This window comes from Rhinolophus sinicus, linkage group LG04 (assembly GCF_036562045.2).
Source record: "Rhinolophus sinicus isolate RSC01 linkage group LG04, ASM3656204v1, whole genome shotgun sequence".
In the NCBI taxonomy this organism is placed as follows: domain Eukaryota; kingdom Metazoa; phylum Chordata; class Mammalia; order Chiroptera; family Rhinolophidae; genus Rhinolophus; species Rhinolophus sinicus.
In genome coordinates this window covers 99,038,217-99,062,147 of record NC_133754.1, presented here as the reverse complement: position 1 = coordinate 99,062,147, position 23,931 = coordinate 99,038,217, and the positions used below count along the sequence as shown (strand labels likewise).

The 23,931-nt window shown below is 38.9% G+C and overlaps 1 protein-coding gene across 5 annotated transcripts in view; it reads left to right on the top strand.

The window, feature by feature from the left end:
• Positions 1–23,931, top strand: part of LNX2 (ligand of numb-protein X 2) — a 66,309-nt gene that overhangs the window by 19,964 nt on the left and 22,414 nt on the right. For all 5 annotated transcript variants that reach the window (XM_019736474.2, XM_019736472.2, XM_074330057.1 and 2 more), the window contains one exon: positions 13,333–13,845. In XM_019736474.2, the coding sequence (XP_019592033.2) occupies positions 13,439–13,845 (407 nt within the window). In that variant the 5' untranslated portion in view covers positions 13,333–13,438. The remainder of the gene's footprint in view (positions 1–13,332; positions 13,846–23,931) is intronic.

Here is a 23,931-nt window from a genome sequence, read left to right as displayed (position 1 = left end):
AGAAATCATAATTTGAAAAATGAGAAAAAGTTACCTACGAGAGGCCAGTGGAAAAGAGTATTCCAGGCAGACGGAATATTTGCAAAGGTCTTGAGTCGAAACAGGGCATGACACTTTCAAGGAAGCAATAGAAAATCTGTGGAGTGGAGAAGTGAAAGCATGAGGACTGTGGGTAAGAAATGAAACTTGAAGCGCTGGGTCAGAACAAAATTATGCAGAAAAATTGGTAGGACTTCATCATAGATTAGATACGCGAGGTGAGGAAGAGCACATTATGAAAGGTTACTGCTCAGTTTCTGGCTTCCTTCCCTAGATTGTGGGTGCTAGTGACCCCATTCACCAGAGAAGGACCAAGTTTTGGTAGAAATCATCTTGGGTTTGATTTTGGACACGTTATGGTATCTTTGAAACAACCAGATATGTGTTTTGTCTTACCAGGCAATGAAGGAAAACCCTTCGGTCCCCCAAATAGTTTCACATTTGTGGCTCTTTTCTATTATCTCAATTTTGTAAGTATAATGTGATTTAGGAATCTCTGGTCCTTATCTGCCTAATAATTGTTCTGCTCCTGTTTCTTTAGCAAAAGATTCAGATGGGCAAGTTTAAGATAAAGATAAACCTAGAGAGGCAGTCAGTGCGAGTGTATTCTTATAGGTTACTCTTGCTATATTTAAAAATCCAATACAATCCAGACTCTGAAATCAGAAAATATTGACATTTATTAGTCCCTATCCCTTTTCTTACTCTGTGCTATCTCCCTAGCTGACCTCATACCTACTTCTCATATCCTCAGTTTCCTCGTATACTAATAGCTCCCAGATAGGTATCCCTAGTCCAACCTGTTCTCTCATCCCTAGATGGGGGTACCCCTATTCGGATACAAGTCTCTGACAGGTACATCGCGTTCAAACCCCAACTCTTTACACCTCCTCCATCAAACCCTAGTGGAGAGCACTGCCCACTATCTATTTTATAAGCGGAGAGCCTGCGACTTACTCTGGACAAGTCTTTCTCTCTCTCCACCCCCCAACCCCCATATCTAATTCATCTTCTCTTATAAATCTCTCAGATCTCTGCCTGCACGTTGCCACTGTCCTAGTTCAGTTATTGTTTCCTCTTGGACTACTCTAATTGGCTTTTTGACTGGACTCCTCCCCTTCATTCAAACCTCACTTTAATTCTTGTTTCATAATATATCCAGAATAAGTTTTAGAAATACAGATCTCATCCTGTCATTCTTCTTCTTAAAATCCTTCAAAAGCTTCTCTTTGTTTACAGGATAAAGACCCCAATCCTTAGCATCGCCCATGGCACTTTGTGAATTAATCTTATCCCTGTAGAATTCCCAGCTTTTCCTTATGCTCTCTGATGAACTTTCTTTCCATTTCCTTGACCCTCCTCATATCTCGGTGAAAACATCACATTCTCAGGAAAGCTTACTTTCAACCTCCTTGTTATGCTTTTGTAATGATGTGTCATGTATTCTTACTGTTTTATGTATATTTGCACCACTGGCTAATGTCTCCACACAGACTGAATGCTGTGCCGGCGGGAACTGTCTGTCCAGCTCCCACAGTCACCCTGTCCCCACACAGGGCCTGGCATGCAGGGTATGATCGACCAAACATTTTCAAATGGTCCTGAATTTTCTGGTGCTTAATTTATGTCGATTTTGAAGGCTCCATTTTATCACAGTAAAAATGAAAACACAAATTGTGTGAAATTCCTGTGAGACTAAGAAATAAGGTCTAACATTCCTATTCTGTCTAGTATATGAATAGGAATGTGTGTTTCCTTCTGGAAATTAGCCTCCCTGATGCTAACAACAGAAGATAAAGAATTTCCCTGTGTGTGTATCCATTTATTTAGGTGACCATATGTACGTGTGCATACACATGTATGTTGTATGTGTATATACCTGTATATGTACACATGTATGTAGGTGGGTACGTACATATTTTGACTTGTGCAAGCTCTACAGTATTTACTTTTTGTACTTAAGTACAGTATACTTAAGAATTATAGCTGTGGAATCAGACTGCCTGATTTGAATCACCGTTGTATCAGTTACCAGCTTTGGGATCATGTTTCTTACTTTCAGTTTCCTCATCTAAAAAATGGGAATGCTGATGATGATGCTGGTGTCAAACTCAGGGTTATCATGAGGAGTAAGTCTGTTACCTCCCCATCTCAGTTAATACTTTTCCTGACACGTAGTAAGCACTCAATAAATATTAGCTATTATAATTATCTCCTCTCACCACTCCTTATAGATGTCAAAATTGCCCTCATGAGTAAATCCGTGTTCAATTTAGACCAGAAATCCTCATATTCTGTCATCATCCCACGTGCTTGTTCTTTTCACTCGTGGTCATTCTAGTTACTTACCTCTCAATCTTTTTCTGGCTACACTGTGTATTTAGGTTATTGGCCATCGTCTTTTTATTTTAAACGGTAGTAAGACTCCCCTCCTCCGTCCCCTGCCCCCCCCCCCGGAATGTTGGAGCCAGAAGAAGCTTTAGGGATTGTGGAGCCCAGACAGCCCAGTACCCTCGTTGTTTCAAGTGGAAGGTTAGGACCAGAGACCACAGCTTCTCCTGATGGTGGAATTTCTTGTAAATCTTGAAAGACATTTTATTTCTCGGCAGAGCACAGTTCACAGAGTAAAGTGTTAAATGGACTATTCAGATTTGTCTTTGGGGAGATATCAGGAAATTCTTGTGTTTATAACAGAGAAACTAATCTTGAATTATAGAGAATGTAGGTGCATTTCATGGGAAATAGGAGGAAAGTTCACTTACAGCTCTTCTTTGCTATGTCTGTGCCTGTTTTCGTATGCTGACCCCTTCTCTTACCCTCTTGCTTCTCTCTCTTTAAAACATTTCTACATCCTAGAATGTTACTCAAATCCACCCCTCCTCTGATTGTTCCTAGTCATTACCTTCATCAAGTTCTCATTTCCTTCATCTTGACCATTGCAACGACTGCCTGTTTTGCTTGCCTTCCTTATTGCCGCACCTCCCCTTGCCTGTGCCACACGTCCTGCCAGCGTGATCTCTGCCAGTCCTACTCACATAACTTCTTGACTCGGACTCTCTTGTGACTTAGCCAACCCGCCAGCCTGTCAGCACACAGTCCGTCCCTCGGGCCCTCTCTCTGTCCGTCCATCCCGTGCATAGCCCCGTAGGCTGTGCTTCAGCTCTTCTCAGAACATGCTCTTTTCAACCATTTTGATCAAAGAAATTCTCTTGACTGTCAGGTTCTTTACTGGGATGGAGAGCGTCAAAAATAGCACCCGTCAGCCTTAGGCACTTCTTCACGGTGGAATTCACAGGCTGGGGAGTCCCTGTCATGCAGTGGAAGTAGATACGCCTGAGTGGAGTCTTTCTGCACTGATGTTAGGTCCTTGGCCTGGTTCTGGACCTGCGCAGTTATTGGTCCTGGGGGGCCTTGGAAGAGTAGGTCCTGGCGGACTCAGGTGCTCGCTGCCTTAGGGTGGTGCGCTCTGTGTGTGTGGCTTTGGCACAGATCATCCCCCAGGCCCCTTCTCTTTTATGCTTATACTCACCCACTCTCCTTTGGTGACCTAATGGCTTTCCATACCGTCTACACACTGATGCTTCCTACGCTGGTGTCATCAGCCAGTCCTCTCCCTTGACCTGCACTTGCACACTTAACTGCCTACTCAGTGTCTCGACTTGGAGGTTAATAGGCATTTCAAGTTTATCACGTTCAAACTTGAGCATACCCATTCAACCTCCTCCCTTGCAGACTTTTGCATCTCAGTTCTATTAGTTCTGCCTTTCCACGCCAGACCCAGAACCTTGGAGTCATCCTGGCTTCTCCCCCATCAGCAGCCCATCCACGTGTTTCATTCATCAGCAGATCGTGTTGGTCCGCCTTCAAAATAGCTCTAGAATGGAGTGTCTTCTCCTGTCTCAGCGATGCCCCCCCAGTTTAATCTACCAGCACCTACAGCTTGGAATACTTTAGTCGGCTCCTCTTTCTGCTTTGGCCCCTTCAGATGATTGTCAACACAGCAGCCAGAACGATCCTGCTAAGATTCTGACTTGAGCGTAAAAGCCAGAGTTCTCTGAGGCCCTGCAAGACGTAGCCCCAGTTACCGTTCTCACCCGTCTCTGCTTTGTTCACTTCAGCCGGACTGGTTTCCTTACTGTTCATTGAACGCAGCAGCCATATTCTCACTGCAGGGCCTTTATACGTATCGTTGCATTTGTCTGTAACAAACATTTTTACACCAGAGACCTGCGTGCCTTTCTGGTTACTTTCTTTTGGTTTTAATGCAAGTACCACTTTCACAGTGAGTGTGCCCGGATCACCCTTATTTAAAAAGCCGTCCTTCTCCCAAGTGTCTTCCCTACCTTGCTCTCTTTTTCTGTGTAGTACTTAACAACACCTGAAATTCATTTTCTTGTGTATCATCTGTCCTCTCTTCCACGCCCACAGAGTGTCAGCTTTACGAGGGCAGGGGTGTCTCTGTTCACTGCTGAGCTCCTAGCCCGACAACAGTGCCTGGCACATAGGGGTTCCCAGTAGCACCTGGACGGGTGGATGGGAAGGTGGAGCCGAGGGAGGGGATGGATGGATGGAGAGACAGATGGACCGGCAGGCGGACAGATGGGTGGGTGGGAAGGAGGGAGGATAGAGGGTGAATAGGAAGGAGGTCAGGTTTGAAGGTTAGGAAGAAGAAGAATTAGTTTGCTTTTAAATATATTTTGTTTGTAAAAGTTCCCTAATGGAGATGTCGAAAAAGGCAGGTACGTAGTAACGACATAACATGCAAAACCTGGGATTTGGTTTGAATCCGTTTCTGAAACTAATAATACTTTGGAGCGCACTGTTGACCATCCTAATGATTTAACATATTTCTGACTTTACAGTACAAATATTTTATTTCCAGTCATGTAACACTAGGTATTTATGTTTTGAAGGGCTATTTTATTTATGCTATGTTTGAATCTGGGTAATGAGTTACAGTATAGTGAGGATTTTCTTTTAATTATTCTCCGTATTAGAACTATATGTAACTCAAATGACTCATTTTTAATAAATTAGAAAGACCTCTGGCAACCCATGAGAATTATTCTGGATAAATACCACAGCTGACAAGGCTTCAGTTCCTTTCCCTGATGCCACTGACCGTTTAGAATAATGTGGAGAAAACACAGAGATCTGGCGACTCAGTGATGGTCTTTTGAGGTCTGGCCCATTCTTGATGTGATCATATATATATATATATATATATATATATATATATATATATATATACACACACACACACACATACATACATATATACATACACATACACACACACACACGTGTGTGTATATATATAATGAGAGAGAGAGAGAGAGAACTGAAACAAATTGAGCATCTTAACTAATACCTGTTCTTTTAATTATTGGTGTCATGGATTAGTTTGGAAAGCTGCAGCATTTGAATTTCTTATATCTTGCCCATAGTTAAGATAACGAATCTGGGAGTCTTAACTATTAGTAGAACCGCCACCATAAAACCTATCCTGATTGTGGGTTTGTTCCACTTCATTTATGTTATTGTGTAGATTTGATCACAGAATAGCAATGTTCTGCTTTATAGCAATCTTTGCATTTATTGAGGGAAATAAGACTGAAGAGTCTGTTCTTTTTCTGTAGCTTTAGATGTTTTTGGGTTTTTTTAAATAGAGAAATATAAGATTGACTGGAGCAAAATCTGCCATCTAAAACCACCCATTTATACTACTAATAATTATCTGTGCTTGCCTTAAAAATAGAAAAAAGCAAACTAACTAACCATATTAGTCTTTCCGATCGGTGCAGCAGCATCTCATAAATGGCACCTTATCTGGGAACCAGTAAAGAAAGTTGTTTTGTCTGATGACATTGTAGTATCTTATGTCATGCTGCTGTCATGAAAATACAGAGATGTCCAATTATATATCTAGCACTGCTCTGTTGCACATACACTTGTCTGCAAAAATAGAAACATTTCAGGTTGGGATATTTAGAGTGTCCAGTACTGTGAAAATCAAACAAAACCAAAAATAAACACTCACACAAAACCCTCCTGATACTCTTTGGATTTAGATCATTTCTATAGTAATCACAGTGCTGGACAGTAGTAAAGAAAAAAATGTTTGTTTTGTTTTGTTTTGGTGGGGGGAAAGGTGTGCGCAAAGCACACTGGTAGACTCATGGATTTGGGATCTGTAAGGAACTTCAGAGTTTATCTCGTTTGGCCCACTAGTATATAGGCTAAGACAGTGGAAGATTAGGGAGGTGCAGTGCTGAGCCATGTGGCCTGGTTTTTAGTCGCACAGCTCAGAATTTCATCCAGGCTTCCCGGTGACCAGGCTCGTGGGAGGGGCTTGGGCCACCCAGCAATCCAGCTAGTCCGTTCTTCTGTACATCGACCTTTACAATCATTAATCTAGTCATAAATTTGTCTCACGAGGCTTTGTGGCTTATGAAAGGGTTTTCTGGCAGTGTGACATTTTTACCTTCACAGTAATCCTACCATTTCTCTTTTACACACACGAGAAAGTTGAGATTTATAGATGTTTAAGTGCCATGCCACATTATGATGTCACATTGCTAGTGAGGGAGTGGCAGAGCCAAATTCTGAACCCAGGTCTCTCCTCCACAGGCCCTTAACTCCCTGGAGAGTTAGTGCAGTAGTGGGGACTCACAACGATAGAAATCAGAGATTGAAAAGTACTTGAAAATAAGACTTGATCAATCACTGGAAAATAGATGTTTTCTAAATGTACTGTTGAAGAAGTTAAACATTTGAAAGATTTCATCCTTTAGAATCAAATAGATTCATTTATTAAAATCAGAACCCTTGACTGACTGTAAATGAAAGACGTTTTAAAATATATCCGGCAGCTAAACATCACATGCATAAAACCAAACCAATGGAAAGTGTAGGTCCCTTCGCCACCCACACCACATCTGTATGTGTTGTGCAACACGTGTGAATGTGTCACGTTCTCTAAGACATTAGAAATCACCCCAACTCCGGGCTGGTGAGGGCTGCTGCTGACAAGACCCCTCGTGCTGCTGGAGTGTCTTTCCTGGAATAAAGTTCTTTCCACAGAGGGCTGTTCTGATTGGCAGAGGCATGTCTGCATATTGAGCTATACAGAAATGGTTAGCATTCCATGTGCTGTATTTTCTTTTTGAAGTAGTTTTATATCAATTCTGTTTTTTAAATTATTCTGAAGTAACATAATTTAGTATAATTTTTAAAGCTGTAACTTTACTATCTGCTTTAGTTACTATGTTACTCAGTAGCTATATAATTGAGTTACTGTATTACTCAGATACTGTAGCTTTAGTACCTGAGCCTGCAGGAATGGGACAGGAAATCCAGTTTAGTTTTTGTCTTGATCTTTTTGCATTTAAAAAAGCTCTTCATCATAGCTGAGTGGTTCAAAATTAGAACTAAAGGTAGAATGACATTCGAAATTTCTAAATTCTCTGCTAGCTACAATTTAATCTCCTTTTTATAGAATATTTACGTGATTATTAAACATTATCAAAAACAACAGCTAACAGATGTTGGGACTAAAAGGTAAATATGACTTATCAGTTAAGTGTTTTGTTGTATATAAAAATATGTAAAATTATGAGAATTTTAGAGCTAAATTTAAGGGGTGTGTGTGTGTGTGAGAGAGAGAGAGAGAGAGAGAGAGAGAGAGTGTGCGTGTTTCTCACTCAGTTACTACGAGCAACGCTGATAGTTCATAGACAGGAAGCCAAGGCTCCAGGATATATTAATATATAATATACTCGCCCATAGTAGACATTGAATAAACATGTGGTGAATGAAAGAAATGTGTTGTGTAGTGAGTGACCTAGTTACCCGGCTGGCATAGAGCTCAGAGCCTCAGTTGCATAGCTTCTGGCAGTTTTTGCTTAATTAACTAATTTCCTAGGTTATTAAATAGAGTACATCTCACTACAAATACCATCTGAGAGTTTAAAAATGGTTTTTCAAATATTTCTATTTGTTACATGGGATAGGAGACAAATAGCTGAGTGTGCTGAATTATAATTTTATGTAGATAATGAGACTTATAAATTATAAATGTGGAATTGTTGGAAACTGATACTTGATAGTCGTCCTAGAGACATGCAATAGAAAGTGGTTGTGAGTAAGAGTTGAATTTCTGTAAAGTTCTCATATAATACATCTAAATATCCAGACATGCTTCTTCCAGTAGGAAAAAGCTCTGGAGAAAGAACTTTATTCCAGGAAAGACAGACGCCTCCAGTATGGGCTCATCTCAGCATTTTGCCTTTTTCGTTTTTCTCTTTTGTAAAAGTAGTGTTCGGTGTTAACTGGTACTTCTTACCAGTGAAGGATGAAGGGTTTTAGGATACTTCCGTGCTCTGCCCTAGCTGTTCTCGAGTGTGCCCCAGGACCCCGGTTCTCTTCCATTGGGTCCACAAGCTCAAAACTGTTTTACTAAGATGTTATCTTTCTTTTCACTCTCATTCTCTCATGAGTGTCCAAGTAGAGCTTTTTAGAGGATCTTTGACATGCGATCACACAACAGATTGAAAATAGAAACAGATTTGAGGCTCCAGATTTGCTAACATGTAAAACAATGCTTTTCTTCTCGCTATATTGTTTATTTATCATAAAAATGTGAATATGGATTTATAGTGTTATTAACAAATGAATATTTTAAACATTTTAATTAATTAATTTCATTTTCATTTCAAGAATGTTATATAAACGGAATATTATAGTATGCATCCTTTTATAATTGGCTTTTTTTCACTCAGCATAAATCTCTAGAGATTCATGCAGATTGTTATATGTATCCATCATCGTTCATTTCTTTTTGTTGCTGAGTAGTAATCCATGGTATGGATGTCCCGTAGCTTTTTCAATCCATTTACCTGTTGAAGGACACCTGGGTTGTTTCTGGTTTGGGGCATTACAAAGAAAGCTGCACAGGTTTTCGTGTGAACACCGGTTACATTTCTCTGGGATACATGCTTAGGAGTTTGGTTGCGGGTTGCATGGTAGTTGCAAGTTATTGTTTAAGAAACTGCTGAGCTTGTCCGGAGTGGATAAAGGGATCCTTAGTTGTAAAAGTTTAACCACCACTGCTTTATGCAAAAGCAGCTATCAAAGCTGATTTGTAACGTATAATAAAAATGTTCTTGTGTTGATACCATCAAGTAGAAAAAAAGAAACTTTGTTTTTAGACTTTTGAAGATTAAAGGGAGTGATATGTTATTCTTTGTAATCACAGGGCAGGGTCCAATATGTTGATTGCTTTGCAGTGCCACAAATAAATGTGCTTGGTTTTCTCTTGCGTATTTGTGTAGTTATATTATACAGTTCAGCATTCTCTACATTTCAGGCTCAAGTATGAGCCTGAGAAGAGTTTTTTTATTTTTAGTGCATATTATGTGCCAAGAACCGGGACAACAAGAGATACGCTGTTGTCTTTACCCCTAAAGAGGTGAGAAGAGGGTAAGGAAGCATATGCACGTGTAGTTGCTGAAACGCAGGTGTGTGCAGAGGGCAGCAGGAGCCTAAGGGACGCGAGGTGTGCCTGAAAGTAGGAAGAGGCGGAAGGATTTGACGGAGGAGGGAGAGTTTGAGCTGAGACTCAAAGAGCGAGTAGGAGTTTGCCAGGAGGACATGAGGAGAGGGCATTTCTAGACTCGGCATTGAGACGTCAAAGGCTGTTTCCCACCTGACCATACTTGGTGGTAATACTTAGCTCACCATCTTTTTTCCCTGCGCTGGGTCTCCTAGGTTAGGGCCAGTGAGGGCTCTTTCAATCTGAATCTAAAATACCATCAAGAGAAATTACCCAAATAATATATAGTTTTGGAGTGGGCAAAGTGTGACAACTGTAATTCTTTCTGAGAGTCTCTGATGTACCAGGATATTCTCGCATCATAACCAGGAAGAACAAGCATGTTACCCCTAACTGGAGTTACGTAGTGAAACCATCTTATAGCTCCCTTTCCATCGCACTGGCTCTTTTTCAAGATATTATTTAAAATGTGTTGTAATATTCCCAGCCAATGTAATAGTTTCCATCTCTGTACTATTCCTGGAATATTAGCTAAACAGATAATGTAGTTTGTAAACATACACAACATGCTACATTTTATATTTTGGAAAATATTGAGGACTACTATATATTTAACTTGTATTTTAATATTTCAAAGTGTGCTCAAAATATCTGAAATCAAGATTATATAAACATGGGCATAGCGTCCCATTTACACAGGTGTATTTCTAGTCACCCAAACCAGAGTGATCAAGCACATTGTCACCATTTGGTCATTCAGCATTTATTGAGCCTTTACAGAGCTCATGGTTCAGTGAGGGACAGAGTGTGAGAAGTGGTATAAGGTGCTGCAGAAGAAGTGGTGTAAGGTGTTGCATAAAAGGGGAAAGAAAGTCATCTGCCTGGATTGGGAATAGAGGGGTGGGGTTGGGGATTGGAAAACAGGGTCAGGCCACCTTTGTCCTGACGAAACGCGCAACCAAGGTTCTGATGAAATAGCTTACCTACGTCCTATAATTACTTCATTTACTGTTGGGTTATTTTGAAGCAAGAAAGAACTGATTTATTTTCCTTTTACTCAGTAATAATAAATTGTATGGCTTTGGGCAAATCCACATCTGTCCAAACTTTTGTTTCTTTATCTTTGATAATAGTCATAATAGCTAACACTTATATACAGCACCTTTTATGGGTCAGGCACTGTTCTAAGCTAAGCTGTATGTACACACACACACACACACACACACACACACACACACAAACATCCATTCTTTATATCAACCCTTTGAGATAGTTGAGTAGTCCTCAATATTTTCCAAAATATAAAATGTAGCATAGTGTATATCTTTACAAACTACATTATCTGTTTAGCTAATATTCCAGGAATAGTAAAGAGATGGAAACTGTTAAATTGGCTGGGAATATTACAACACATTTTAAATAACATCTTGATGTGTTTACTCCCATTTCGCATATGAGAAGGGAACACGTTCAGTAAGATCACAAAGCGGGTAAGTGACAGAGCAAGGACCTGAACCCTCACAGACGGCTCCGGGGTGCGGCCCCCACTTTAATCTGTTCATATGCACGTGTCGGTGATCTGTTTTCATCTCACGTTTCGGGTAACAGGTATTTCGGGGCTAGAGATAATGCAGTTGTTATTTGGTCTTTTAAATGGGAACATGTTATTTTTCCTCTTGAAAAGATTTTGTGACAAAAATGAAAATAATCAAAGCACTAAAAGTTATTTAGAGCTTTAGAAAACAGCTAAAACATAATAATCTTAAGAGAAATGTTTTCTTAGTCATTATGTGGGAGGCTAGAATTGCAGTTTATTTTCTTGAGGAATGGAAAAGTTAGGATAACCGCTGTCACAAAGAAGAGCCAAAGACGTGTGCATTTTCTTGCTAGTGAGTGGAAAACAAGCCTCTGTAAACATTCTGTGTTCAAACACATGGGCTGAAGCAGCGCCTGCCTGCGATAGACGGTGTTTGTCTCCTTAATCTCACATGCCTTGCACTGACCTCTAAAAGGTTACGATGCTCAGAGGGAAAAGAACAAGCCCCAGGAGTTACAAAATACCAGGAATGTTTGCTCTTTCTGGTGGTACCGATAGGGGTCCAGATCACAGGCTGCTCTTCCTGTCCTTTTATTAAGAAGTTTTTAAAAAACGCACAGTTGATCTGAGATCAGCCATCCCATCTGAATCCTGTCCCACTCCCTCTTAATTTATGGCCGTTCTTGTTAAATCTGTTGCAATGTTAATGTCGTTTTTCTAATAAAGACACCAAATAATATAGCAAATACATAGGTGTGATTGGAGGAAAATGTTATTATTGAAGCAAATGCTGGTAGCATTAACATGTTGTCTCTCTCTGTCCTTGGGGCAGGCGCACCTGAGTCGTACCACCCCCCAGCCTCGAATACAGTTTCTTCTCCTCATCCTTGACGTCTTGGTCCCTGAATGTGTGTGTATGCTCGGGTCCCTGTGACTTAGCGTCAAGATGTCCTTCTCTATTTTTCTCTCTGGCCAGTGCTTCCTGCCACAGCTCAGCAGTCGCCGTCCGTATTTTTCCCTTTTGAAAGTATTTCCGGCCACAAAGCCAGACTGAGCTAGATGCCAGTTCTCATCTTTCTCTGTGTTCACATGGCATCCTAGCATCGCTTCCTCGGAGTACTTATTACATTGCATTTTAATAATGGGTTTCTTAACCGTCCTCTCCCTCCCTCTCCTCTATCCTTGTGCAGTGCTTGGCACATACTAGACACTGTAAATATTTACGGGAGAATGAATACAGACAGCTGCTGCCTTTACTTGACTTTTTAACCCCCTGGGGCTGCAGCCGCAGGAATATGGAAACCCTTATCTGAGGGGAGCATTCCTTGGTAGGTCTGCACTACACTGGGGTGGGCTGTGGTGAGAGTCTTGTGTTGGAGAGGGGACACACACACACACACACACACACACACACACACACACACGGCTGCTCTGAGTAAGCCAGAACAAAAGGGAGTGTGAAGTAGTATGACGTGGAATTGAAATTTATAGCATGTCTTATCTGTTTAATTGAAGTACAGCAGTTTTTTTCTTTTAATGGCCTGAAATAGTATTGTATTTTATGAATTTGCACAGGTGTTATTTATATATGTTATACAGATTTATCTTTCTATAATCTGTTATATAGAAAGAATATTTAAATCATGCATACTTGGAAATCCATTTCTCCCCAAACGTAGTGCAGAGCAAAGGTCATTTCTTAAACAGACACCAAATTATCCTTGGGACTACATTTCAAAGACAAAGTCTTTGGTTTAGTCCTATCAATGTGTAAATTCAGTCAGAAGCAAAGAACCATGGCTGGGATTGCTGATACAAATGTATGAGATACTATACCTCAAATTGCATTATTAGCATATCATGTAGATTAATTGACTTTAAAACAACCATTGAGCAGTGAACTATTTGGGGATTTCAGTCAGTAAAACAAATTGATTGTTTCTTACGTCACGCCGTACAATATATGGCATCTTTCTTTTTAATCACAATTTCTTTTTTTACCGTGAACTTGGTAGTGTACATTATTCTTAGCCAACTAGCAAATTAATTTCATTTTTATATTTTTATGACTAATTTATTACCTGATCTAAATTTTAATTTTTTACTAAAAAGGAAGTTAATTAGTCATGTTATGTTGATACTTGTAGCCTATCTTGAGGACACTAATTACTTTTTTTTTGTTTGGTTTGTTTTGTTTATCTAGAAAAGCCTTGGTTTTTTTTCAAATGAGTCACTGTCTATTAAAGGAAAGCAAATTGAAGTGGAAGTCTAACACATGAAAATACAGAAACTGCTGTGGTTGATTCAAAATGGGAACAACTAGTGATGAGATGGTGTCTGTGGAACACACCTCCTCCTCGGCCTACAATCCTCTGTGTTTTGAATGTGGCCAGCAGCACTGGACCAGAGAAAACCACTTGTACAATTACCAGGCCGAAGTGGACGACGACCTGGTCTGCCATATTTGCCTTCAGCCCCTGCTGCAGCCTCTGGATACCCCCTGTGGACACACGTTCTGCTGCAAGTGCCTCAGAAACTTCTTACAGGAGAAAGATTTCTGTCCATTGGACCGCAAAAGACTTCACTTTAAGTTGTGTAAGAAGTCTAGTATTCTAGTTCATAAACTTCTGGACAAATTATTAGTGTTGTGTCCGTTTTCTTCCGTGTGCCAAGATGTAATGCAACGCTGTGACCTGGAGGCACATCTTAAAAACAGGTAAGCAAGCACTTTGCAAGAGAGAGAATTAACTGGGGTTTATGACAAGGATTCAAACAAATATTCGATATACAATAAATAACTAAGCTGCAGGGAATAGTATTTAACATTGTCAATCAAAAAACATGAATACAGAAACATGAGTAGCAGGACATAATGACAGACTCGTTTTGCAAGGCAGTTTGGCAGTTTGTTTTAAAAACTATAAATGCAAATATCCTTTTATCTAGCTTATTATCCTAAGAAAATAATCCAAAAAGGAAAAATTGTATATAAAGATGTTCATGGCAACGCTACATACACAGGTCGATAAATTGGAGTCAATCTAATTAACAGTAAGTAGGGCAAGAGTTAAAAATACGGTATTGTATCCACTCAGTGGGATATTTTGCAACCAATAAAAATAATGATTTTGTTGTAACATGGAAAAGTAAGTGTAAATAATTTTATTTGCTAAGATCTTAGAAAGATTCTGAGTTCAGGGACTAGACTGAACAAGAACTAAGGGTTGGAAACTTTAAAACATGTACTGGTTATTTTTGTTCTGAAAAGCTTTTTAAAAGCTTAACTAATTTAGTTCACTGATTGTTCAGTGAGTTGTATAATTTGACTTCGGTCAAATTCTTGATCTTTAAAATTTTAACCCTGCGGAAGGGTTAAAATACATCTCATGTCATAAGTAGGTAGAATCACATAAAATGACAGAAAAAATATATTGATGTATAAATTTCAAAGGTAAGCCAGTCATGCAGTGTGGAGTTGCAGTAATTCTGCATATATTGTCAGGCTGGCTCAAATAAACTCTTATAAAAAATTCTCTTTAAAAAGCTGTGGTCATTTTGATTGCTGTGAAACAATGCATAGTATAATATGTTGGATTTAGAAATAGTGCTAAGTTTATTATACTTACATATATTCGTGACAAGGTGTAGAACAGCTTATCATTATACTCACATGTAAGATCAGAGAATTAGAGGAGAGTCATCTAATCCCCACACTTTACAAACCAGGAAACTGAGTCACAAAGATTTAGAGCTAGTTAATGGTATAGTCAGACTTAAACCTCAGTACTCTTATTTACATTCTAGTATACCATGGCGACTTTACCACAGGTTGAGTCATATTCTCCACTACTGTGTGGTATACATGGGTATACATGTTCTAATATTAAGTATTAGTGTTACAAAATGAGTGTACTCGTTAGAAATAATTAAGATATGTGAGAAAGAACAAGATGCTATTAAAGTATCAGAAACATGAAGATTTACAGAGAAGTTGCTTAACTCGGAGCTCTTTTGTCTAAAAATAAGAGATAAGAAAGAGCACAGGATAGAGATACAGACTTTTGATAGATACATAGATTTTTGTGTATCTTCGGTCACCAGCAGGTGTAGAATCCGAACTTGGCAGCAAAGACCTGGAAATTGACAGCAGACTTTTAAATATGCTAGTGTGGGTCAGGCCTAGGCACAGCTGAGGTTGCGGAATATTTTAGGCTTTTCTTATTTCTCTCACTAGAACTATTCTTTTTAGGGGATAGGTTTTTTTCGTGACTCTTTTATAAACATCAGTTACAGGATGCTAGAGGAACTGAACAAAGTCTCAATTCAGTTACTAATTATTTTGATAGCAGTGAGATCAAATTTTTAGGCACATCCACTTAACTAAAACGCATACAAGAATTCAATAAGGCACACCTCGTTTTGTTGGCTTTGCTTTAGTTTGCTTCACAGGTGTTGAGTCTTTCGTTTTGTTTTGTTTATAAATTGAAGGCAAGACTCCATCAGCAAAAAGATTACAACTTGCTTTATTGTGAGACTCACGTTATTGCAGTGGTCTGGACCGAAACCCACAATATCTCTGAGTTCTGCCTGTGTCTAATTGAAGTATCAGTATTTTCTATCAAGATATTTATGTTGATAATGTAAAAACTTGGGAATTGCAAATGTCCTTTCATTTGGAGGTTGATAAAGGCTAAGCAGTTATGTCTAGTTGAAAGTTCCATTTTCCAAATGTGCTTATTAATATTTTAGCTACTAATTTAATCATTTCCAAAGTGTCTTAGGTCTTTATTGTGAAAGATACATTAAAAAATGTGAATGAGGGGTGTCCGGTTGGCTCAGTTGGTTAGAGCCTAACACCCGGGTCGTCGGTTTGATTCCCACATGGGCCAGTGAACTGCACCCTCCACAACTAGATTGACAGCAACTACTTGACTAGGAGCTGATGGGTCCTGGAGAAACATACTTTCCCCCAATAAAATTAAAAAAAAAAAAGTGAATGATTTGAAAAGGTGGGTGACTTGATTGATAGAAACAGCTAAGAGTAACTATTGGTTCATAAAAATGAGAAGGTAAATTATAAAACAGAATTTTTATATCCCATTTGAACAGATGTATGATGAACAGCCTGATCTTTCTCTAGTCTCAATTAAAAATGTTGAAATTCAGGTGGAAATATTTATTATCCAACACTCAGCCCTAAATAATATGTAGTTCATTTGTTCATTCAGCAAATGTTATTATCTACTATGTGCCAGAAACCGTTCTTGTTGTCAAGTACTCTGCAAGCTGATAGCGTGTTAGAATCTGCTGCTGGCTTGTAAATTCCTTTAGGGCCTGAACCACGTATTTACCGACTTTGAGTTCTGTTGTGCCAAGTGGACACTCAGCTAATGTTTGTTCAGTTAAATTTAACCTGTGTCCTGGTTATCCATTGCTAAGAAACTAACCACCCCAAATATAGTGACATAAAACAAGCATTTGACTCTGTTCATGGATTCTGTGAGTCAGGGATTCAGACAGGGCACAGCGGGGGTGGTTTGCCTTTGTGTGGTGACATCTGGGCCACAGCGCGGAAGAACCAAAACCCAGGGACTGTAGCAGTTGCAACTGGAGAAGCTACTTCCAAGATGATGTCTGTATTCGCATGTCTGGCACCCTGATGGAAAAAACCAGAGGTGTAGGCTCAGCTGGGACTGGACGGCAGGAGAGCCTAAAGGTGGTCTCTCTGGCATGACGGCCTCAGGGTATTTAAAGTTCTTCCATGTTGCTCAGTGTCCCTGTAACTAAGGCAGAAGCTGCATGGTCTTGTATGATCTAGCCTTGACGTCATGCAACATGCCTTATGCTGTTACTCTGAAGCAGTCCACCCAGAGTCAGGGGACGGGCAGAGGCTTCACCTTGTGATGGAAGGAGGTGAAAATATTTGCAGCCATGTTTTAAAACCAACACAAACTAGCAACAAAAGTGATGTCATGAGGCATAAAATAGGGTTATTACAACTGTGGCATTTCTGCACAGTCTCACTCATCTTAGAAATTGGTAAGTTTCATTGAAATTCACAGGCTTTCAGCAGCAGCAGCAGTGATTCTATGTATAAAAATAATACAACTGTCATGCCTTGGTTCTTGAATTTTTAGGGTTTGGAAATCCTATTAATTATTAGTAGAAATGCAGCATTAGGAGTAGTTTGCATAAACCTGGTAATTTTGAGTTTAAAGTTACCTTCCCTATTTGACTGAAATTCTACTCTTAAGAAATCTGCTTCAGTTTGAGAACAGTTGACATTTTCTTTTCCAGCTAAAAGCAGAACATTTATGAAAGATGAATGTGTTTTTAAATAAAACTACTAGTTGTTAACTGATTATATATTAGTAAAACTGAAGAATTTTAAAAGACATGGGAAAGTACCCATCTTCGAAAGGAGACATAAAGCTTTTAAGAAATATTCTATATATTGTACTAAGCATATGACATTTTCATTTTAGTAATTACTTTGTGAAATTCTGCCAAGCACCATCAACTATAAAGCATCCCCGCTGTCGCCCTCATCCCTGCCTCACCCTCAACAATTTCACATTTAAAGCTTAGGGATTGTCAGTGGTTTTGCTGTTGTTAAAGTGAGCGTTTGTGTCCTAGCTTATTGATGGCAAGGTTCAAAATAATTTTTCTCTTCCCCCTACAAACCTTACAGTTTAACAATATTGTAAAAAGCTTGTGCAATATAGAGAAAACCTTTAGAGAAGTCTTTTTCCATGCTGAGAGCTTTTCTAGTTCATCACGTGGTTTTGAAGCTTCAGGGCTCAGGGTAGGCTGAGGCAAGATTGCTCTTTGAAATGTGCATTCTAGCTTGGAGGGAATTTTGGGTTTGGCACATTCCTACCAGTATTCTTTTCTCATATGTAATGTAAAAATAAATTATCTTTGCAAACCATGTATCTGATAACAGTCTAGTATCCAGAATATATACAGAATTCTTATAACTCAATAAAAAGTCAAGTAATCCAATTTTAAGTGTGCGGAGGATTGGAATAGATAATTTCTCCAAAGAAGATACTGAAATGGCCAATAAACACGTGAACAGATGCTCAACATCACTAGTCCATTTTTATACTGGATTGTTTGTCTTTTTGTAAGTGGTGAACATTCTATATACATTCTGCATACTAGACCCTTATTAAATATATAATTTGCAAATATTTTCTCTCATCTTATAGATTATCTTTTCACCTGCCTATGTCCTTTGAAGGACAAACAAGTTTAATTTTTATGAAGTCCAGTTTATCTATTTTTTTCTTTGTTTGCTTGTGCTTTTGGTGTCCTATCTAAGAAACCATTGCCTAAGTCAACGTCACAAACATTTACACCTATGTTTTCTTCTAAGACTTTTACCGTTCAAGCTCTTACATTTGGGTCTTTGATCCATTTTTAATTCCTTGTGATTGGAGAACATGCTATGTATGACTCAGTCCTTTCAATTTTATTGAGGCTTTTTTTCTTATGGCCTCCCTCCTGGTCTGTCCTGGAAAACGCTTCATGTGTACTCGAGAGCAGTGTGTCTTCTGCTGGAGATGGGCGGAGTGAGTGCTGTATAGGTGTCCGCTAGGTCTAGTTCATTTACAGTGTTGTTCAAGTCTCTTTTCTTGTTCTTATGTCTAGTTCTGTCCATTATTGAAGTCTTATTACTACTATTGTTGCGTTGTCTGTTTTTCCCTTTAATTCTGTAATATCTGCTTTGTGTACTTCAAGGGTCTGTTGTTAGTTGTACTTATAATTGTGATAGCTCCTTGATAGCTCGAACCTTTCATCATTGTAAAATGTTCTTCTTTGTCACTAGAAACAGTTGTTATCTTAAAGTCTATTGTGTCTGAAGTCAGTACACCCACTTAGCTCTCTTGAAGTCACTATTTGTATGGTGTAATTTCTCTCCTTTTACTTTCGACTTTTTGTATCTTTGAACCTGAAGTGTGTCTCTTGTAGCCAGCATGTAGTTTGGATCATGTTTTCTTTTTAATCTATTATGCAAGTCACTGACTTTTGGAGTGTTTCATTCATTTATACTTGATGTAATTACTGATAAAGTAGGATTTATGTCTGACAGTTTGCTGTTTGTTTCTATATGTCGTTTCTTTTTTGTTTCTCTGCTCCTCCATTTCTTCCTTCTTTTGTGTGAAGTAGATATTTTCTAGTATGCCATTTTAATTCCTTTGTCATTTCTGTTCATATATATTTTTTGAATTATTTTCTTTGTGGTTGTGCTGGGGATTACAATGAGCATAATTTATATCAGTCTAGTTCAGATTAATATCAATTTCATTTCACTGATATACAAACACTTAGCTCATATATAGTTCCATTCCTTCCCCCTCATCTGTGCTGTCATAATTATACAGATTACATCTTTATGCATTATATGCCCATCAAAACAGAATTATAATTATTATTTTGTGTGGTTGTCTTTTAAATCAGATGGGACAAAAATGGAGTTATAAACCTAAAAATACTTCTATACTGTTTTATATTTACCTACGTAGTTACCTTTGCCAGTGCTCTTTATTTCTTCATTGGAGTTACTGTCTAAGGTCCTTTCATATCAGCCAGAGAGACTTCTTTTAGTATTTCTTGTTGGGCAAGTCGGCTAAAAACAAACTCTTTGTTTTTGTTGATCTGGGAATGTCTTCAGTTCTGTTTCTGAAGGATAGTTTTGCTAGATATGGATTTTTTGGTTGAGTCTTTTTTTTCTAGCAGTTTAAATATGTCATCCTCGGCCTCTGGCTTCCATGGTTTCTGAAGAAAAGTCAGCTGTCAACTTACTGAGGACCACTTCCATGGGATGAGATGCTTCTCTCTTGTGCTTTCAAGAGTCACCAAACTCGGAAAGATATTGGTCATTTTGTCTTCAGATATTTTTTTCTGCCCCCTGCTCTCTGACTCCTTGTGGGACTCCCATTCTGCTTATGTAATATTCTTGATAATGTCCCACAGGTCTTTGAGGCTCTATCCATTTTTTAAAATTATTCTTTTTGTTTCTGTTCGTCAGACTCACAATCTCAATTGACCAATCTTCAAGTTCACTGATTTTTTTCTTCTTCCTCTTCAAATCTGCAGTGAATTCTTCATTTTTACATCCAGAATTTCTATCTGGTTCTTTATTTCTTCATTGATATTTTTGTTTGGTAAGACACATTCTCGAATTTTCCTTTAGTTCTTTAGGCTTGGTTTCCTGTTCTTCGAACACATTTATGACACCTGATTTAAGTCATTGTCTAGTGGTAAGGCCATGTCTGGGCTTCCTCAAGGACAGTTTCTGTTGACTGCTGGTTTTCCTGTGTATTGGACATACTCACTTGTTTCTTTGCATGGTTTTAAATTTCATATTGAGCACTAGACATTTTAAATAATATCACGAGGCAACTCTGGAAATCAGATTCTTGTACCTCCAGGATTTGTTATTGCTATTTGTTGTTGTTTGTTTGTTCAGTGACATTCATTTCTAAACTAATTCTGCAAAATCTCTGCTCTGCTTACTGGTCAGCTAATGATGGGACAGAGGATTCCTTGAGTGCCTGTAACCAGCAACTTTCCCAGTCTTCCCAGGGGGCTCTGTGTGCGTGGCGGGGTACATCTTCAGCACTCGGGTAGTTGACAGTTCCTCCTTAGCCTTCATTTCCTGCTTTCACAGAGAGTCAGTGTTGGCCAGAAGGGAGAGCTCAGTGCCTCCTCAGTTGTTCCCTGTGCATGCGCACAGCCTGGACATATCAGAAGCCCTGTGGACATTTCTTTCCCTTTTAAACTTTTTGATTTGCCCACCTCAGGCAGCCACGATCTTGAATAATTACCTCTGTTTTTTTGTTTTGTTTTTTCCCCAACAAATGCCCCCAGTGAAAAGGCTGTTTGCACTAGGTGAGCTCCAACTCAGGTTAGATAAAGAGTCTTGCGAGTGGGGTCTTCTAGGGAACCAATGGGTCAATTAATGACAATTCTCTAGGAATACGGCTTTGAAGGCACTGCAGCCTTCCCCTCCAGTGGTTGCCAGACTTGTTTCTACTGTAACTGTGGGCCATTGGTTTTCCAGGGTGCTAGGGAGGTGGGGATGGAAATAGGGCAAATTCAAATGCTGCAGAGCTCACTGTTTTCACTGAGATTCACTCATTTTCCTTGAAGAAATGCATTTCGGAAGTTGCTGCAGAACTTTGGCTAATTTCCAGAGCTCAGAAAGAGTTGAGTCTGACAACTTCTGCCAGTGTGTTCACACTGCTTTATAGAGGAGAGGCTTTTCATATACCCTTAATCTATCATTTTCATTGATGTCACTTGATTTGGTTTTTGCATATTTTAATCCATATTATTTTTATCATTTTTCTTGCTTCTAGGATGCACATATTCTTTAAATTTCATTAAGTACCTGGCATTGTGTTGGCAGTTACCATGCATTGTTTTATTTTGCTTCTACTACTACTGCCTCCCCACCACCATCACTAATAGTAATATAATGTGTTCCTTAAACACTGTATGAGGTGTGATCAAACAATACGGTGAATGTGTATATAAAAATATTATTACAGTAAAAGACACATTGCCATTAATCCCCTTCAAAATACTCCCTCTCGCTTGCCTACCCTGATCTAGTTAAACATTGCATGCACTTCTTTTCTATTATTCATTTTTAATGTCCTCTGCACCGGCCTCCTGCTACAGGGAGTTAACTGCTTGAATAATCCAAGTTATAGCCCCTGATGCCAACTGTGGTTTGTGTGATTGTTAAATACCCCATTTAATAAGATACATATGTTTTTGTTGTTTTTCTCATTCTAACATTCCATGATTGTTTTTCTAGGTACAAGTTTCTGGAATAAATTCAATTTATGTTTTCCTAAGGCCTAGAAAAAGAACTCCATAAGAATGAATTTAGTATGACACAGTGGAAAGAACAGACGTCTTTGAAATCGATCTGAGTTTGTTTGGACTTTGGCTCTGCAGTGTAGCAGCTATGTGATGTCACCTCAGTTAAGTTTCAAGTTTCCCATTTGTAAAATGGGAATAATAGAGTGGTTGTGAGGATTCAGTGAAATACTGTGTATAAAGGTTTTTACACAGTGACTGGCACAAAGTAGACACTCAACAAATGTTGGTTTCTTCCCTTTTTCTTTCAGTTCCAAGTGTTTACAAACTTGAGGAATGATGGGTTTGAGCTGTCAGGTCATGAGTTTTTCTCTGCCCAAGCCTGCTATCATCTACATCTTTCCTGTAGTCTTTTTTTTTTTTTTTAATAGGTTTTTTGAGATATATTTCACCTGCCGTAAAATTCACCTATTTTTAAAGTGTACCATTTTCTGATTTTTAGTATATTCACAGAAATGTGCAACCATTATTATAATCCAATTTTTAGAACATTTTCAACACCCCCGAGGAAACCCCATCCCCATTGGCAGACATTTCCCATAACCAGATGCACAGGTTTTGAGTGGTCGTTCCCAATCCTCTTTTTCCCTTAAGCCCTGTGATTTTTAGTCTGCAGTTTTTGTTGGTGCTTGTGTTGCGTTAATAGAAATGCTGGTTAATAGTCAGGCTTTTGCCATCATCACCAAAAGTGTCCTAAGATCACCATGACCTTTTCATTGTCTAATCAGAGTAATGCTTTTTGGTCCTTATCTTATTTGCCCCCTGTGTGGCATTTGCATTATTGGCCACTTTTTTTTGGTGGCACTCTTGTCTCCCTTGGTTTCTTTGATGTCTTTCTCTTATCGTGTCCACTTGTCTGATTGTTCTGTCTCAATGTACTCAGCTGGTCCATCTTATTTAAATATGGGTGTTCCCAAAGGTTCTCTCTGTAACCTTCCTCTAATGCTGCCTAAGAGCATTCTTTCATATTTTCACATGATAACATTTTATAATAAAATATCTTTATTTTGTTCCTGTTAGCAACTTGCTGTCCCATTGGGAATTTAAGTATACCTGTTTCTTTACCTCTCTAACAGCTTTAGATTTTCTTTTTAAAATTTATTGTTGCACGTTTAACAATTACAGGACAGGCTTTGTACTTATTTGGTTTCTAGGATTTTTCGGTTGGTAGCTAGGCTAATTCCCAGTGTTCAGTCTGTCTGTATTTCCTCTTCATGTTCTGTTTCTAGTCCATGTTTTCTACTGAAGACTAGCGGTTGCCCATGTAAACGTGTGTGTATGATATATATTTGGGGAATTCAATCTTTACTTATGTGTTTAGTCACAGATACTTTTTATGATCCAGTTTTTGTCTCATTTTTTGTTGAATAAAATGTTTTTAAAACGTACTTCTAATTAAATCTGCTTGCCTGACAAAAGTAATTTTTTCAGTGACATAATTTTCAAAATTATTTGTCAGGCCCTTGTAGGAACATCCCCTGGAGTGCTGCACAACAGTCCAGAAAGGAAAGTCAGGTGTCCCCTTCTTCACAAGAGGGAAAGAAAACAAGGAATAAGAGAACGTTGACTAAAGGAACTTCATAACGATCCTTTTCAAGAAGTTGAAATCCGGCACTTGAATCTTTAGTTCATGAGGGAAAATTTATTACACTTATAATTAAGGGAGAGCTTTCTGTTTTAGTTGAATTTAATCCTAAATGTAGTTTTTATTGAAATTTTACATTTAAAAAAATAGCATCATTGAATGAACATCTGCAACCCTAGACGTAAGACCGTCGCCCACCCACCCAGCCTTTCTGTCCCTTCTTACCCCATCGTGAAAGTGCGTGGTGTTGGGCTCTAGGAATGTGTGTCTGCCCCTCCTTCCTTAACCCCCTTCTCCTCCTCCCGCTCTGCAAACCGG